This window comes from Syngnathoides biaculeatus, chromosome 17 (genome assembly GCF_019802595.1).
Source record: "Syngnathoides biaculeatus isolate LvHL_M chromosome 17, ASM1980259v1, whole genome shotgun sequence".
NCBI classification, from domain to species: domain Eukaryota; kingdom Metazoa; phylum Chordata; class Actinopteri; order Syngnathiformes; family Syngnathidae; genus Syngnathoides; species Syngnathoides biaculeatus.
In genome coordinates, this window is record NC_084656.1 from 16,139,476 (window position 1) to 16,157,421 (window position 17,946).

At 43.8% G+C, this 17,946-nt stretch overlaps 2 protein-coding genes across 2 annotated transcripts in view; both read left to right on the plus strand.

Moving 5' to 3' along the window:
- LOC133515318 (matrix metalloproteinase-17-like) overlaps nucleotides 1–8,049 on the plus strand; it is a 57,226-nt gene extending 49,177 nt beyond the window's left edge. The window contains exons 8-10 of the mRNA XM_061847776.1: nucleotides 53–205; nucleotides 1,348–1,605; nucleotides 7,043–8,049. Coding sequence (XP_061703760.1) covers nucleotides 53–205; nucleotides 1,348–1,605; nucleotides 7,043–7,368 — 737 coding nt within the window. The 3' untranslated portion in view covers nucleotides 7,369–8,049. The remainder of the gene's footprint in view (nucleotides 1–52; nucleotides 206–1,347; nucleotides 1,606–7,042) is intronic.
- A 5,683-nt stretch (nucleotides 8,050–13,732) lies between these two features.
- LOC133491142 (T-box-containing protein TBX6L-like) lies at nucleotides 13,733–17,221 on the plus strand (the record flags this gene model as incomplete). The annotated part of the gene is made up of 5 exons (XM_061802045.1): nucleotides 13,733–13,929; nucleotides 14,017–14,119; nucleotides 15,456–15,620; nucleotides 15,695–15,841; nucleotides 17,207–17,221. Coding segments are annotated over 5 exons (627 nt in total), but the record flags the coding sequence as incomplete, so codon positions are not given.
- Between the last annotated feature and the right edge of the window lie 725 nt (nucleotides 17,222–17,946).

Genomic DNA, 17,946 nt, shown 5'->3' on the forward strand with positions numbered 1-17,946 from the left:
TTTTATTCACTGTATTTGTGTTCTGCTTGTTCTTTTTTTTCCCTCCTCCTAGGAAAGTACTTTTGGCGTCTCACTCGAGAGAAGCACCTGGTGTCGTTGCGTCCCGCTCAGATCCACTGGTTCTGGAGGGGCCTGCCCGCCAACCTGGACGGCGTGGACGCCGTGTACGAGAGACCTGGTGACCATAAAATCGTCTTTTTTAAAGGTGAACTCTCCAAATGAACTATTCACACCTCCATTGAGACACGGTTACATCATGACACTCCTTTTCAAGGATCATTTCTCATTTTTTTGTAATCAGAACTATAACTATGAGTCAACGCTGCCAGCTATAATCTGCTGAAACCTTGGCCAGAGAGGACTAAAAGTCGAAATAAAGATGGGACTTTTTATTGGGAAAATGCAAATCACCAATTCACCCACGATGATAAGTATACATTGTCATTTGTTCACGTGCATCAGGGTCTCTATTAATAAGCCCAAGCACTGATGAAGGATTCATACAGACTATAAAAGAATATTTAGCTGATCTTTTAAGCTTATGGACCACTCTTGGTGCTAAAATGAGAGGAAACGTATCTTCCATTGACTAAAAGTCGCCAGGATTTACACAACTGCCAAGCAAGAACACGCCGCGTCTATAATGCGATCAATTTGGTTTACGGTGGACCGCCGTTATTCGCAGGAGGAAGCTGGACATCAAATATCATATTTCTGCAAATAATTTACGCTCCCTCAAAAGTTAACATAAATGCAGATATTGATAATTCAAACTACAAATATTCCACAAACTACACTTTAAAAGTATTTTCAATGTCAACAGTCACAAACATTGATGTACACTTCGAAATACATCCCTCCATCTATCCATTTTCTTTGCTGCTTATCCTCACGAGGGTCGCAGGGAGTGCTGGAGCCGATCCCAGCTGTTAACGGGCAGGAGGCGCGGTACATCCTGAACTGGTTCCCAGCCAATCGCAGGGCACATCGAGACAAACAGCCGCACTCACAATCACACCTATGGGCAATTTTAGAGTGTCCAATTAATGTTGCATGTTTTTGGGATGTGGGAGGAAACCGGAGTCCCTGGAGAAAACCCCCGCAGGCACGGTGAGAACATGCAAACTCCACAGAGGTGGTCCGGGATTAAACCCGGGACTTGAGAACTGTAAGGCCAATGCTTTCCAGCTGAGCCTCCGTGCCACCCTTCGAAAACAGTATTAGACATAACAAGAAACACCCAAAACGTTAATGGCTGATCATAAATCTACAGGGATCCACATTTTAACTCAGCCATGATGTTTTTTTTTTTTTTTGGCTTTTTTTTTTTTTTGTTTGCCCACGCAGGTCTCAAGTACTGGGTGTTTAAAGACAACGTGATGGAGGAAGGTTACCCGCGTCCAATCAGCGACTTCGGCCTGCCTTTGGATGGCGTGGACGCGGCTTTTGTGTGGCTCCACAACGAGAAGACGTACTTCTTCAAGGACGACCGCTACTGGCGCTACGACGACCACCTGAGGCGCATGGATTTGGGCTACCCTAAGGACAGCGCGCTGTGGAAGGGCCTCCCCCCCCACCTGGACGATGCCATGAGGTGGTCTGATGGTTGGTAGTCACCAGAATTGAATATACGATATCGTACCTGACTTGAGAATAGCACTTTAGAAAAAGTGTTTTCGGGTGAGACTCAGGTGTGCCAAAAGAACCTGACTTTTAATCCAGTGAGTCCTTCATGTTAATACGCATAATTGACACCACCAGCCGTCAATGGCACTGAATGAGTGAATGAATGTACAGAGTTTGCGAAACACGAAAGAAAACAATTATTTTGATATTTGAGGAGTAGTGTTAAAACACAGATGGGCTGTTTATTTTTTTTTTTTTTTTTAGGAAAGAACATTTTTTTAATGAAAACTGGAATTGATAATACCAGCTAATGTATAATTAATTCGTCACAATTTGAATTATTAGCCTTAGCATCAGCTGTAACGTATACACATACACGCATACACAGACACACAGATGTAAAATAAGTATACTTTTTTTGTAGGTGCATTTTGAAATCAAACAGCTACTTTTCCTCAATATTGTTTTAGTAATTGTGTTTTAGTTACTTCAAAATCTGAAACAATTACCATAATTTCTGGCCTACAAGGTGCGACTTTTTTTCACACGCTTTCAACCCTGCAGCTTATGCAGTGATGCTGCTAATTTGTGGATTTTTTTTTCTAACGGCCTCAAGGGGGCACTCGAGCGGAAAAGATAGGAGTGAGACCGGTGGAATATATGTGCCAAGGAAGTGACTTTTACCGGCCCTGTTAGCGCTGTGCTAGCGTGTTCCTGCTTTGTTACTGGTGTGTCTCAGTGATATTTACCAGTAAGTTTTATTTTAACCGGCCCTGTTAGCACAGCGCTAGCGGTAAACTCTCTGTGTAGCGTCTTTCTTTGTAAATATCTCGTGTTTTAATGTCAATATAGGCACTCTCAGCTTTTACAATTGTGCGGCGTATGTATGCAGGTTTCGCACGCGGCCCTAAAAGTCCCTAAAAACCCCTAAATTTTCAAAGGTGCATTTAGGGGCTCCTAAAAGTCCTTAAAATCCGCGAAAACCGGTCAAGCCCATAAAAAAACCTTAAATTAAAAAAAATCAAAGGGAGGACTTCTACCGCCAAAATTCTCCCTAAAAAAAAAAATTATCTTATATTTAAAAAAAAAAAAAATTGCGATCCGTCTGGCGTCCAAAACAGCCGGAAATTGTCAACGGAAGTCACCGTGTTGACGACTAGTCGCCATCTTGTCGATATTCCATTGTTTGTTTCCGTGAGTAGGCATTTCACTTCATCTTCGTTACGACGTAGAGTAGTTCTTTCATCGATCCAACTTGTATCACGGGGGAGTGCATTTTTCAAGAAGCTTGGGCTGAAAGTAAGGAGTTTGGGAGCTGGGTTCGTCGAGATCCAAAAGATCGGCACAGGTTTTACTGCCATCTGTGCAAGCAGAGTTACCAACTTGAAAAGATGGGCGTCAAAGCGCTGGAGTCGCACCGGAAAAACAGGAGACACGCTGATTTGGCGAAGACTCTCTCATCTTCCGTTGGCATGAATCTGTTTCTAAAATATCAAGATAGTGAAGCATCAACTTCAGGCAGTGGTACTAGCAGTGCATACGCACCAACAGTTGTCCAGCCATCGACTTCAACCAGCCAGAAGTCAGGCTCTATGAACGTAGTTCAATACACGAAGGCGGACTCGTTAAAGGCAGAGATCGTGTGGACTTTAAAAGTGATCTGCAGCCATTACAGTTACAAATCTTGTGAAAATAATTCGAAAGTGTTTGCAGTCATGTTCCCAGACAGTGACGTTGCTAAAAACTACCACTGTGGGGAAAGGAAGACTTCGTACCTGCCCACTTTTCATCTCTACTGCCTCAAAGCCAAAAAAGCCAGAATAGAGACTGACATATCAACACTTATTGAGGAGGCAGAAGAAAAGAGGAAGCTGAGGTTTATCACCGAGGCCAATGCACTCAAGAGGCAGAGCAAAGGACAAGAGAGCCACTTTGGCACCTCTGCAGCAGCAAATAGAGGAGGCACTGGGTAGGCTCAAGGAGCTAGAGTAGGGGTGTTGAAACAGACATCAGTAGAAGACATTTGTGTATATAGTTGCAATTGTAGTTAGAATCTGTTTTTCTGTATACTGTTATGTGAAGACGTTGACAATGGTCATATCAAATGAGAACTACCACAAGGGGCGACAGGTGAATCACTGTCACAGGTATTGAGGTACTGGAACCTTTGACGAACCAAGAACGGTTGATGGCACCATTGGGTGAGTCTTTTTTGCCTTATTCCAGATTTCCCACGAAGGCCCTAAATTTTTTTCCGGGCCAGCCCTAAATTTTTCGTGTCAGCCCCTAAGAATGCCCCTAAAAAGCCCTTAAATTTTTTTGGGTCAGACTGAGTATGAACCCTGGTACCAAATGGTATTTCGTATTTCCTTTACAAATGTACCGGGCGAGGCTTATAACCAGGTGCGCTCTGTCGGCCGGGAATTACGGCATATTCTCGTCATGCCTCTGAGCAAAGTACCAAAAAAAATTTCAAGCAGATACAAGAAAAGGGAGTTTTGTCAACGTTTTATCTCGGCAAGTACAACGTAAGCACGTGTGTGCCGACCCACCGTGCATATTTAGCAATCTGCTTATGTCGCATATGAATTTGTCTGCGTCTGTAACATAAGGCGCGCAGCGGGCCCGAGTAATGAGAGGCAGAACGTAAACAGTTTGAACGCCGGCTCAGTGAGTCATGAAATGAAGCCCCTGATGATATGTGCTCCGGTTTGCTCGTGAACTCTTAATGAGAGCGCAGATGATTCAGCAAATCTGACATGCAAATTTATGCATTATTTTCACACTCTTGTGCGAGAAAAAAAAAACAACAAAATCAAGTTCAAGTCAACAAATCACCCCCCCCCCCCCCACCCACCCTTTGCCCCTCTCTCCCAGTTGTTAACTTTTGAGTGGCAGGCTCCCTCTACAGGCCAAAAAAAAAAATAATAATAATCAAGCAGGATCAAACTAGAAAATACTGTAAAAAGATGGACATGATGGTATTTTTTTAAGTGGGGACAAAATAGCTGATTGCACGTGCCAATGATGTACTGATGGCGTAGCTGTACACACGCCTGCCTTTGGTGCGGGCAGCGTGGGATCGATTCCCGCTCAGTGATGGTGTCGATATCTGCCCTCCAATTGACTGACTGACTGGTGACCGTCTTTCGCCCGAAGCTAGGTGGGATAGGCTCCAGCTTTCCTGCAACGCTTGTGAGGATAAGCGGCTTGGATAATATACATGCCAACGTGCGTTCACGGGAATGGTTCTTTGTCAACATGTAGTCATGCAATCTTACTCAAGTCCAACACACTTTATCTTGGCACATTAGACACTTGGCATGCAGCTGTAGTGAGTGACTATCAAAAGTCTACACACCCCTATTCACACAGCAGGTTTTGGTGACATACAAAAATTGGACCAAAATGAATAATTCTGGCGGCTCAGTGACTCAGCTGGTATAGTGTTGGCCTCACAGTTCTGAAAACCTGGGTTGCATGTTCTCCCCGTGCCTGTCTGGGTTTTCTCTGGGCACTCGGGTTTCCTCCCACATTCCAAAAACATGCAACATTAATTTGAAGACACTAAATTGCCCATAGGTGAGATTGAGAGTGCGGCTGTTTGTCTCCCTGTGCCCTGCGATTGGCTGGCGACCATTTCAGGGTGTACCCCGCCTCCTGCCCGATGACAGCTGGGATAGGCTCCAGCACTCCTGTGACCCTCGTGAGGATAAGCGGCTAAGAAAATAGATGGATGGATGGATGAATAATTCCCAAACTTTTTCCACAGTCATTGAGAACAGTAATATTGTTTTTTCAACTCATGTTAAATGGGACTCAGCACACAGCTGCCCCCTGGAGGCTTTTCCTGACATTTTTTTGCTTTTTCTGATCAAACCTTCCAAATAAGTGTGTTTGGAATGTTGTGTTTTTGTGGGGGGGGGGGAGAGTCTCCATCAGACTACACAAGTTTAGCCCCGACATTGGGCCAATTTCCTAGATTGGGCCCAAAATATTTTGTCGGGAATGATGAAACCTAATACAAAATTAACGACAAATGATTTGGCCCTACGACGCCCCCAAAAAAGAAAAAGTCTCGCATGTTTGGTTTTGGCAATGTCTTCAGTGATGCGTGACATCTCCACGACAACTCTTGGATGGCGCGCATTGCCGTCATTGTTCACACACACACAAATAAATGTTTCCCGATGCTCCAGGGGATGATTTGGCAGAACGCCGGCGTGATTATGTACAACCATTCGTGCCAGTACTGTCTTGCTAGGCTATGGAAGGTTTTCTTGCCTCCTTGTGAGCTGACGCCACTGATCTAAAAAAAAAAAAAAAAAAAGACTGGATAGCGCATAGACATTAGCGGTATAGTGATTGGTTGAACCCAGTTGGCCGCCATCTTGGTACTACCAAAACTTGCGGAGGACAATGGCTTACAGGTTGGATTATGGCGGGGGTTTTCTCAAAATTTGGCATGTAGAATTTTTAATTCAATTTGGTAAGGCAAAAAAAAAAAAGACCAAGTGCAAAGGAAAGACATATAACACCGTAACTACCAAGAAACCTTGCATATTAACTAGGGCCTGATTTCCGTGACATGTTAACTTTTCCCAAAATATGTCATGAAGGGCTATCATCATAAAGCAAAAAACTAAGCATTTTTTTGTCATAAAAACATTAAATTTTAAGTCAATCAATTATATATTTTTTTGGAAATAAGGGAAAATACATGCTTAAGCGCATTATTCATTTATTGTCTCTGCGACGTCCTATTTCAGACGGAAAATTTCAACTTGTTTCCTCGCATTTGAAAATCCAAATCAATTTGCAGAGTTCTGTATTATGAAATTCATCAAAAAAATCTCACAGAAAATGTGTTTTCTTGATTATCCAAAGAGGAAGTCTGAGAAAATATTGACATCGCTTTTTCGCGAAAAACCGTCGGCCTGTAAAGGTGAAGCAGAGAGCGAACAGTGAACAACAACAACCGTAAACAAAACTTTGTTCAAGTGAATTAAGCTCATCAGAAAATTTAATAAAAAAAAACCTTTACAAACAAACTTTAACAGTGTCAAAGTAAATCTTTTTAACTTACATGTGGAATGTTTTCTCAGAGCCACAAAATTGGCAATTAACGCGCAGGTCGGTATGGTTGTTTTGGGAGTATCAAGATGGCGGATGGCGACTTCAGTTTTGGTGGCCAGTGAGCCATCTGTCTTTTTTTTTTTTTTTTTTTTTTTAGATCAGCGGCTGTAACGCATTAAAAGTATGTGCACAAATGTCCTGTGTTCAGTCCATCGATATGTGGCGAGGAGTCACAAACTATCATATTTTTCAGACAGTCCACTTTTGTCGGCTCACTTTTTTATCGTCTGTACGCGTGTACCCCTTCTTTACTTGTACTCTGCTCTTCTCCCGCGTGCAGGTTCATCGTACTTCTTCAAGGGGAAGGAGTACTGGCGAGTCCCGAGCAGCGACATGGAGGCGGAGGCGGACTACCCTCGCCTCATCGCCAAAGACTGGCTGCTGTGCACTGACATGCAATCGGATTCGCCTGGCCCGGAGGCCGAGAGCACCGAGAGCCGGGCCAACGCGCGCCCCCGCCCGGACCGCGCCGAGAACGGCTACGAGGTGTGCTCCTGCACCTCGGACGCCGCGTCGCCTTCGGGGGCCCGGCCCTCGCCGTCCCCCTTGTGGATGCTGCCGCCCCTCTGGACGCTGTCGCTGGCCCTTTGCCCTTTACCGCTATGATGCCAAAAAAAAAAAAAAGGATGAAATTATATCATAGTTTTTATTTATTGCACAATCCTTTTGGCAGGTTCTTGTGGTTTTGGAGCTTTGAGATGAAGAACTGCAATCACTTTCAACATTTTGGCCCCACAACGCAAAATATTTTCTTTGGATGAGGGCCTTTTTTTTTTTTTTTTTTTGGGTACCAACACTGAGCCTCAACTGTAATTTTCATACTAATAAGTCCTTTCAAGAAACACATTTTATTTGAAACTAAGAATGATTGGATGGATTTCAAGAGCGAAGAACTAAAGCAAAATTTTGATGATGACAAAAAAGTCAACCGTTTAGAAGTCAAATATATTTAAAAAAAAATCATGAACACAGTGGAAAAAAAGGGATTTAACACAACCTGATTTTTATATTTCTAAATTTTTTACCCCATTAGAAACAATGGATGTGTAAATTTAAATGTGCTTTTTAAGTTCTTATCATTTAATCTGCCATCCATCCATTTTCTTCACCGCTTATCCTCACGAGGGTCGCAGGGAGTCCTGGAGCCTATCCCTGCTGTCAACGGACAGGAGGCGGGGTACACCCTGAACTTGTCGCCGGCCAATCTCTGGGTACATAGAGACAAACAATCACACCTTGGGACAATTTAGAGAGTCCAATTAATGTTGCACGTTTTTGTTTTTTTTGGGGGGGCGGGGGGGGGGGGGGAAGGAAACCGGAGTGCCCGGAGAAATCCCACACAGGCACTGAGAGAACATGCAAACGCCACACAGGCGGGGCTGGGATCGAACCCGGGAGCTCAGAACTGTGAGGCCAACGCTTTTCCACCTGCACACCGTGCCGTCTCATTTAAACTTCTTGGGTGGTAAAAAAAAATGTTTTTCAGTTGCGCAAGCCAAACTCCTGAAACTTTGATAGGGGAGGATTTCGAAAGATCTTTTGGAATTCTGCTTGTGAATTCCCGAATGTTTTCACACCCAAGACCAGCGAGATGCAGATTTTTGTCGCAATCCCGTGTTAAAAAAATATAGAAAGATAAGTCATAAAACCCAAAAGCCAAACATGCAGTTTGCCATTTTCATTTTGCTGATGGACTCCGTCCCGTGGCTCATTTTGTAAAATCGCAACTCTTTCTCGTGCCAAGCGACGGCGCAACTTCAGCCGCAAATTCTTCTTTTCAACACCCTCGGCCCGACAGACGAAGGCGATGCCTCGCGGCACGCGGCGGGCTGTTTCGCCGCCGCCAGATGCGTGACCGCCGGCTTGTTTCTGATTGTTTCCTTATCCCGATTCGTATGCGCGCCGGGCGCTCAATCCGCAGAAGTCCAAAACGCGTGCCAGGAGAACATCTGCCGCCATCTTCCAAAATCCCCGCCGCTAGCTAACGCTTTCCTCACTAAAACTGCTTCATCTGTTTACGTTTTCCTGGCGTTGATCATTTCCACATCTGCTCCAGCTGTTTTTTTGTTGTTGTTGTTATTCTCCATCGTCATGGTGACAGCACTGAGCGTGTAAAGTTCCATTTGTCTTGTCAAATTTGTCTTGAGGGGATGTGCACTTAGAGGGGGGTTGGGAAAGTGTATATTTTAAGTTGCATTTTGTAATGTAAACTATTTTTATAGAAAAATAAAGCAAATGCACATAAAGTATTGGTGTGCTTTTTCATCTTCGTCTTTTTGACTTTTGAGGCTTTGTCAATTTTCCAGGAAGGATTTAGACGAATAAAGCGGGCGCAGTGACAGTGATGGACTCATAAAGAGTGAAAAATTGAGCCGGAGATAAACGCGCAAAAACAAATAAAAGTGAGGGGAGCGACAAGGGGAGGAAATTAAATGTCATCTCGAAGACAGATGAGGAAGCAATGAATAACTTCAAAGTGTATTCCTTTCTATTTTGGATCATTTTTGGAATCTTTTAGCATCACACCAGTTTAATGGCGCGTCCATCATCCGCCGCTGTGTTTTCTATTCACCATAAGTTCTGAAAAGTCCCAATTCATATCTGTGATGCACGGGTGGATTTATAGCGACTCGGTTTGTTTGACGGGACGTGTGCCGATATGTAAATGCACGAGATCGGGAAGTTTTCTTCGACTGAAATGACGGCAAAATGCGTCACATTTTTATCATCGTCACGAGTGCAGAGCTGCTTTGGGTATGAGCGGAACCGATCAATCAGCTTGATCAGAAATGGGTTGTGAGCATGAAATAAAGTCTGAAAATGGATGGTGCGCATGTCGAATTTGTCAAATGTTCATTTTTTATGCCCAGCAGAATAATTAAAAAACATGAAGTGGAGCCTTAATATGGGCGGGGACACCAGGAGCAGCAAACATGTTGAACAGTGGCAAAAAATAAAGGAAACAATGCATTTACCTAACATCCATTTTCTTAGCCACTTATCCTCACAACGGTCCTGCAGCATATCCCAGCTGTCAACGGACACCCTGAACTGGTCATCAGCCAATCGCAGGGCACACAGAGACAAACAACAGTCGCACTACCAATCACACCTACGGGCAATTTAGAGTCTCCAGTGAATGTTGCATGTTTTTGGGGATGTGGGAGGAAACCGGAGTGCCCGGTGAAAACCCACGCAGGCACGGGGAGAACATACAAACTCCACACAGGCGGGGTTAAGGGATAAGATTTGAACCCCCGTCTTCAGAACTGCAAGGCAGACGCTCCAAACAATCATTCACCATACCGTGAGAAATATGTACATAAATAAATAGAAATAATAAAAATAGAGTATTGTTGTTTTAGTTTAGTGATGATCAAAAGACTATATTATACAAGTGATTCAAACCCCATTGCAAGTGTGATTTATTCAGAAATGTTAAAAACTTGTAATAACCATTAAATCAACATTTTAAATAGTGTGACAACAATCAGAATGAAAATCATATTTATGAGGAATTTGTTTCCAGTAGTTGGAGCTGCTCTAGAATGCCAACAGATACTGAGCAATTTCGAGTGGTTTGAAATGACGCGGTGACCATTGTGCAAATGGCGCAGAGGCTTCAAGAAATTATGCCCTTTTAAGTGACTCGCAGTGTGATACTCAGGGACGATGTCGATTGCGTAAATTATGTAAGCACAAAAGTTTTTTTTTTGTTTTGTTTTACAAGCTTTTTTTATTTCAGTGACCATCTGTTTTGCAAAAGAAAACAGTAATTCGCAAAAGGGGGTCGTACTTAAAGCTTGTGTAAGGTTGAGATCCACGTCCATGTGTTTTTTTTTTTTTCTTTGTTCTTTCCTGAATGTTTGTAGGCGGCACGGTGGGTCAGCTGGTAAAGCATTGGCCTCACAGTTCTGAAGTCCCGGGTTCAGTGCCCGACCCCGCCTGTGTGGAGTTTGCATGTTCTCCCCGTGCCTGCGTGGGTTTTCTCCGGGCACTCCGGTTTCCTCCCCCATCGCAAAAACATGCAACGTTAATTGGACACTCTAAATTGCCCCGAGGTGTGATTGTGAGTGCTGCTGTTTGTGTCGATGTGCCCTCCGATTGCCTGGCAACCAGTTCAGGGTGTACCCCACCTTCTGCCCGATGAGTTGGGATTGGCTCCAGCACTCCTTGTGAGGATAAGCGGCTCAGAAAATGGATGGATGGATGAACATAATTTGAACGCTTTGAGCAGACAAAATCCAGCCATGCCCTGCGTGTAAATGTGGCCCTCTACTGGACATAAAGCGATGAAAAATTAAAACCCTTAACACTGACCTAACCCTTAAAAAAAAAAACACAATATGTTAAATAATGAACACAAAAGTTTTTCTTCTTTCTTTTGTCTGGAACCCCATTCAAAAACATTATTATGTCTGCATTGTTGTACCCTCCTCTTAAAGGTAGGTCATCTTTTTTGTTCCTTTTGCAAATTAAAAAAAATATATATATTTTTTTAAAGCAATAACTTGAGCAGTGTTGCGAAATGCAGCTCAACTACGACAGCGGGATGCGACCGTCAGTTTTTTTTTTTTTTTACAGCTTCCAGCGTCACGCCGATTTAAGCAGAGTTGCGTTTTTTCAGCAATTAGACGCGTCCATCTTCAGCAGGTGTGGCCCAACGTGTGGCCCGCGGGCCCGGATGGCTCAGTTATCGTGAAAATGAAGCGTAAAAATAACATTTTGAGGTCTTACTATGAGTCCAAATAATTGCACACATATTGGTCATCATGACTCCGGTAACACTGTTGCATTTCCCATTTTTGCTTCATTTGCCCCTGGAATTAATTCAATAAAAATGTGTACTGAATTTTTTTTTTTTAATGAAATATAATTGGTTACTTGGGTTATTTAAAAAAATAGGCAAAATGAAAAAAATAGATAAATGTAACATTTATTGCATTGAATTAAATGATTGTTGAATGAATAATAATTGCATTAATTAATAAAATAAAAAGCAATAAGGCATCTTTTATATAATACATATTGAAATGAATGAAAGTGTTAGCAATGAGAGGCGAGCGAGCCCCCAAATATTTAAATGAGGCCATCTTTGATGGGAACGAGCTGCCAAATGCTGACAGGGTCCACGAGCCCACGTTCTCATTCGGGGGGGGGGGGGGGGCTCTGAGAAGAACTAGTGGCATGACCAAATGGTCTTGCGGGATTGGCGGCCCTGCGGTAGCTCCAGTGGGCCCGTTTAATCTGGAGACTTTTTCTCAATACGCAAATACGGCAGTCAGGAAGGGACCGGCCTGTCTGCACCAGAACCCCCCCCCCCCCCAACCTACCCCCCACCAGAACATCTTCAATCTATCGCCTATCTACAAAACACTTTGAAATTCTGCCCTTCACCTCGGCTGGGAGGAAGTGAAGTGAATAGTTTGTGGTTTATTTATTTTTTTTCTCTCTCTCCAGAAGCAGTAAATATGTACTCCAATTACATTTTACGGAACAATTTGTTTCTGGATGAAGCGTAACGTTGGACGCACTACAGAATATTCACAGAATTTTTAAAATTGGCTGCACGGCAGTTTTTAGTTGAGGCAAAGTTCGCGAGACAAAACTGCAGCGTGCGCCCAAATAAATGTACTTAAGTACAGAAACTTAGTATTTCTACTTGATTACATTCCAAGACTTTGATTAGTGCAGGCAATTCTAAACAATTAATGATTTTCAATAATACCGATGAGGCTCAGAAGAGGATTTATGTTTGATGTTATATTTAACCGGTGATTTTCAAAGTATGGTTCCCTCTAGTGGTACACGCGATAATCACTGGCCAAGTGCAATTTAGTTGTATTTAACTTTTGAAGTTTTGACAGTTTTGGTTTTCCTTGGAAAGTAACCTTTGCATAGCCATCTCCTGCAGTAGCATATTTGTTAAAAATTGCAAATTCACACAAATGCAACCACACCCGCCCCCCTCCCCCTTTTCTACACTGGCCCCTCCCACTCTGCAATGACCAATCAAGTTCAAGGGTCAACATAGCTCAGTCTTCTCCAATCGCCCGAAGTGCAACTTTTTCTCCAAAGTCTGCCTGTCGTGAGCATGCAACACATACATGGTGAGATTCAACTCGTTATTTTTACATACGGGAAAAATAATAATAAGAATATTGCTTTGAAAGAGGAGGTCTGATGTTGTGATGTCATAAGCTTGAAATACAAAATGGCGTTAAAATAATACTGTGGTCACGTCCAATCCCATTCGCTATCGTCATCAGCGTGTAGCAATATAGTACCGTATTCTTTTTATACATCTATATATTGTTGTTTTTTTGGTATTATTTCATGCCTGAATATGTCATTATTGATACATGCAATTTCTGCTTAGTATGTTTACTGTACTGCTATTATCATTGTATTTGTAGAGTATATAGCAGGGGGGATTATTTTGAAATACCTGTACCCATATTTCTTATACTAAAAAATGTCTCTGCATTATTTTTTCATTGTATTATTCATAGGCAAGCCCATTCCCTGTCCATTTTTCCAAACCACCTGAAAACACATTTTTATTTCTTGAAATTCCACACCGCATCAGATTCTGACGGCTTTTGCTGTTTTATTGCTTTGCTACTGTTTTATTGTTTTTAAATTATGGCATTTATTATTTGCATCTTTGTTTCAGCTGTAGTTCTTTTTTTTTAAATGCCACAATGATCAAAATTATGTTGAGTATCATTTGAATTGTATTATCCGCAATAAATCAACTAAGACGTTACATAGTAAGAATGATGAATAACAAATGATTAATTACATGTTATTACAATTACTTTTTCGTGATGTGTCTCTTAAATGGATACGCAAATGACGGGGCCATAATTTAACGTACAATATGTCTTCATTCATATTCCAGTCGCCACAAACGCTGTTGCCGCTTATTTTGTCCCACCTGCTGCATTCTGCCGCCTCTTCTGTCTGATCTGCTACATTCTTTGGGTGTAATATCAGAATTTTTAACTTCCGTGCAGACCCCAAATCCAATCCCAGCGTACCTGGACTGGCCCCCAGCGCCGACTCCTTTCGGCAGGGAAGCGTCAGCATGACCCTGGAGGGCGCCGACCTGTGGAAGTCCTTCCGCAGCGCGGGGACAGAAATGATTATCACAAAACACGGCAGGTAAAGGACACATTTTTCTTCCAGCTTTGCGTTGGAAGCTCACCGGCAAGGCCCCGGATCCTGATCGACTTGGGTTCCTTTTTTCAGGAGGATGTTCCCCCATTGCAGCGTCAGCGTGACGGGCCTGCAGCCGTTTGCCAAGTACGTCATCTTGATGGACGTGATTCCTGCAGACAGCTTCAAATACAAGGTAAAAGGTTTTTTTTTTTTTTTTGGTATTTTGTTCTAAAAGGCCCCCAGAAAGGAACACGCGAAGCCTTCGCAGTCTGCGTCCAGACGTCAGGCTGCATTTCAAAGCCTTTGGCTGCTTCCTGTTTGTGCACTCCCAGCTGGAGGCCCCGTTCATTAGCATCCCATTCAACGAAGCCGGCCACGCATCCGACGGCTCGTCAAATGGCCCACGTGGGCCCGGAGAGCCATTTGGTGAAAAGCGCCAGCGCGTCGTGAATGTGGAGAAGGAAGATCGGCCTCTGGAGGCTTTGCTCCTCTTTTGATAGAAATCAAGTCACGTTTTGTATGTGAAGGTTAGCCATCCATCCATTTTCTTAGCTACTTATCCTCACAAGGGTGGCGGGAAGTGCTGGAGCCTATCCCAGCTATCAACGGGCAGGAAGTGGGGTACACCCTGAACTGGTTGCCAGCCAATCGCAGGACACATGGAGACAAACAACCGCACTTGCAATCACACCTAGGGACAATTTATAGTGTCCAATTAATGTTGCATGTTTTTGGGGTGTGGGAGGAAACTGGAGTGCCCACGTGGAGAAAACCCACGCAAGAAAATGCAAACTCCACACAGGCAGGGCCAGGATTAAACCCGGGTCCTCAGAACTGTGAGGCCAACGCTTTTCCAGCTGATCCACTGTGCCGCCTGGAGGAGAAATGTAGAAAGAAAAAAAAAAAAAACACATCCACAAATCTTGATCTAATCATAAAGTTCCTTTAGTTAAAAAAAAAAAAAAAACAGACAAGGAGGTCTAACAGAAAAATAACCGTCAATCATGCTCGCAAAGGTGTTTTTCTGGTCAATTAGACCAAATCTTAGAGTGCAGAAAAAGGAATGTGGCGAGCTGGTAAAAAGTTTTAGATACTCTAATCAACTTGGTGTCGGCAGCGCCTCACTCGTCCTGAATGCAAATGTGGCGCTGATAACGCAGTGGGGGCCTCCTACTCATGCGGATAGTGAAAATCCGCCCACCCGAAAAGGTTTCAGTTTCCGTGCTTAGACCCAATCAGACAAAGCCGTGGCCCGACAAACTGAAGCCCCTCCCCTCACTTGAACTTTGGTTTTTAGCTCCAAGATGCCACAAGATGGCGACAAAGTGCTATTTTTATATTAGACTTGGCTTGGGCCAGAGCACAAAACAGCAATTAGTTTTTTTTTTTTTTTTTTCAGAAAACAAACACAAAGAAAAAAACCAATGGATAGGTTGCCCCCAAATTACACCAAAACTGAACTGTGACTATGTAGAGTTCACTACATCGAAAAAGAAACACGTGCAAGGTTGGCTATTTTCTCTCTGTAGTGGAAAAAGGAGCAGTGGGAGGTGGCCGGCAAGGCGGAACTTCAGCCTCCGTACCGGTCCTACATGCACCCCGACTCCCCCGCGCCAGGAGGTTACTGGATGAAGCAGTCGCTGTCCTTCGTCAAGATGAAGCTCACCAACAACACACTAGACCAGCACGGACACGTAAAGCACGTCGGGTCGTCATGTGGGCGCGTGGCACACGAAACGACGTTCTCGCCCGTGCTTCTTTCCACCAGATCATCCTGCACTCCATGCACCGCTACTACCCGAGGTTTCACGTCATCCAGGCCGACAGCCCCTACACGGTCCGGTGGGGGCCCTTCCGGTCCTTCTCCTTCCCAGAGATGACCTTCATTGCAGTCACTGCCTACCAGAACCCAAAGGTAAGTGTCGGTGTGGAAAAAAACCACTTGGGGCACATGCAGCATGGTTGGAGTACAGATTTTCATAAATTTTTAACCGCGTGACTACATCCGTGGCACCTGACCACGTTGGATGGTTTCACTCTACTGACGCCCTGTTCACTCCATGGCTTTTGCAAACAGACCCGAGTAACACAAATGTTCGTACGAGTGTTAAAAGTGACGCGTGATGGCTAAAAAGACTTTGGAAAGTTATCGGTGCTCATTAGATGTTGTTTCAAGAAACCGTTACGACGAGAAGTACGCTTTGATCAACAATATCGACCCATATGCCTTGGAGAAACACAAATGGAGCACACAAATGTGGGCGTCGGTGACCTATCCAGACATCGTCCACTATCTCCTCTTCTTGGTACCGCGTGATTACAGTCAGCACTCGTCACGAACTTCCGGTAGAGGGCTGGACACAAATGCAGGATTCCGGGACGAGGACATGATGTTAGGCGTAGTTTTATTCAAAGCAGAGGTCATAGGTGTAGATTATTGTTTTCGTTTTTGTTACACACAGAGAGAGAGAGAGAGAGATTCGACCGGGACGAGTCCCAAGTGAAGCCAGCACCTTTTTCTCCACTTCCATGGCTACATTTTTAACTCAACTCACGAAACAGCAAGCGGTGCGCTAACTCGTTTTTGCAAACTTACTATAATAAAACAGAAAAGACTGATTTTGGAGACATGCATTGCATTCACACACACGAGTATTGTGCTTGGCTACTCGATCGGCTCTGCTAATACGAGACAACCACAGTTGTTGCCGTTTGGCTGCTAACTGCTCCGTTTTCTCGCACTGGTTCTCGATCACAGCTGGCCGCTTTACAACGCCCACTTTCGTTTGAGCAACCGATAACATAGCAGTGCCGCTCCCATTCACACAGCTTTCTGAAATGATTCCTGCTTAGTTACGTGCTTTTACGTGAATTCACCAAACCAAGATGGCGCCCGCCTTCTAAATCGGAAGGTGTGTGACGTCAGTCCAAAACAGTCTGTTGGAGGCGGTTCTGCCACTGTACTGCATAAGAAGGTTTTCCTTTCCTCCAGATCACCAAGTTAAAGATCGACCACAACCCCTTCGCCAAAGGATTCCGAGAGGGAGGCATTCGTACTCAAGGGAAAAGGTACTTTTCCGTATTAGGGGTGCAAAATTGGCTATGGTACACCCTGAACTTGTTTCCAGCCAATCACGGGGCACATACAGTATTCACATTACATTCACATTTACACCTAATGAAAATTTTGGAGTACTCACCGAACCTAAAATACATCATTTTTGGAGTACACGGAGTACTCCACTTCTACTGCACTTAAATTTGTCACTGTTGTTCATAGGTGTCGTTCAAATAGATTTCATTTGGAAAAAGTATCCTCCCCAGAAAACAAAAAGTTTTGCAAAGTTCCTTCTGGTAAGCTCAATAACATTCTTGTATTGAACTAAAGAATATATTTGAAGAATAAGGTGTGTGCTAGTAAAACATGTAATACCCACAAAGGCCTTGAGAGGGCGCCCTCTTCCACACTGTCAGAGAAGGCAGGGAAGATTCGGGGTGCAGGAGCTGAGCCCATAAGGGGGGTCCCACCGCCCGGCTGGAGTCTGGACCACTCGTTGGGTCTGCACGGGGAGCCGCTGGAGCTGCATGAGTACGAGTCCAGTTATGAGGAACAGACGGTGCCCGCCTCGGGTGCCGATCATCCCTACAGGTTGGATTTATGGTGTCAATGTAGGAATATGAATATTGTATGTTTAAAGGTAACAGTACACTGAAATGATAAACACGTAGTTACTTTTTTTATATAGTCTCAATAAAAAGAGAGCATTAATTATTTTGCACAGGCAAATTTTGTGATGGCCTCATCTCCTGGACCTCATTAGATTATTTAGATGTAACTACTTTTATAATATTATTAACATCAAGGAATGTGTTTTTGGATGCAGGGCATTCAAATATAAAGCAACATCTCATCCATCCAGGGCTTTGGAATATTCCAGATTCGGGTTCCCCTCCAACGACGCGTATGCAGCCCACCCCCTCGCCCCGGTCGAACAACTGGGCCCCCAACAACACGGCTAC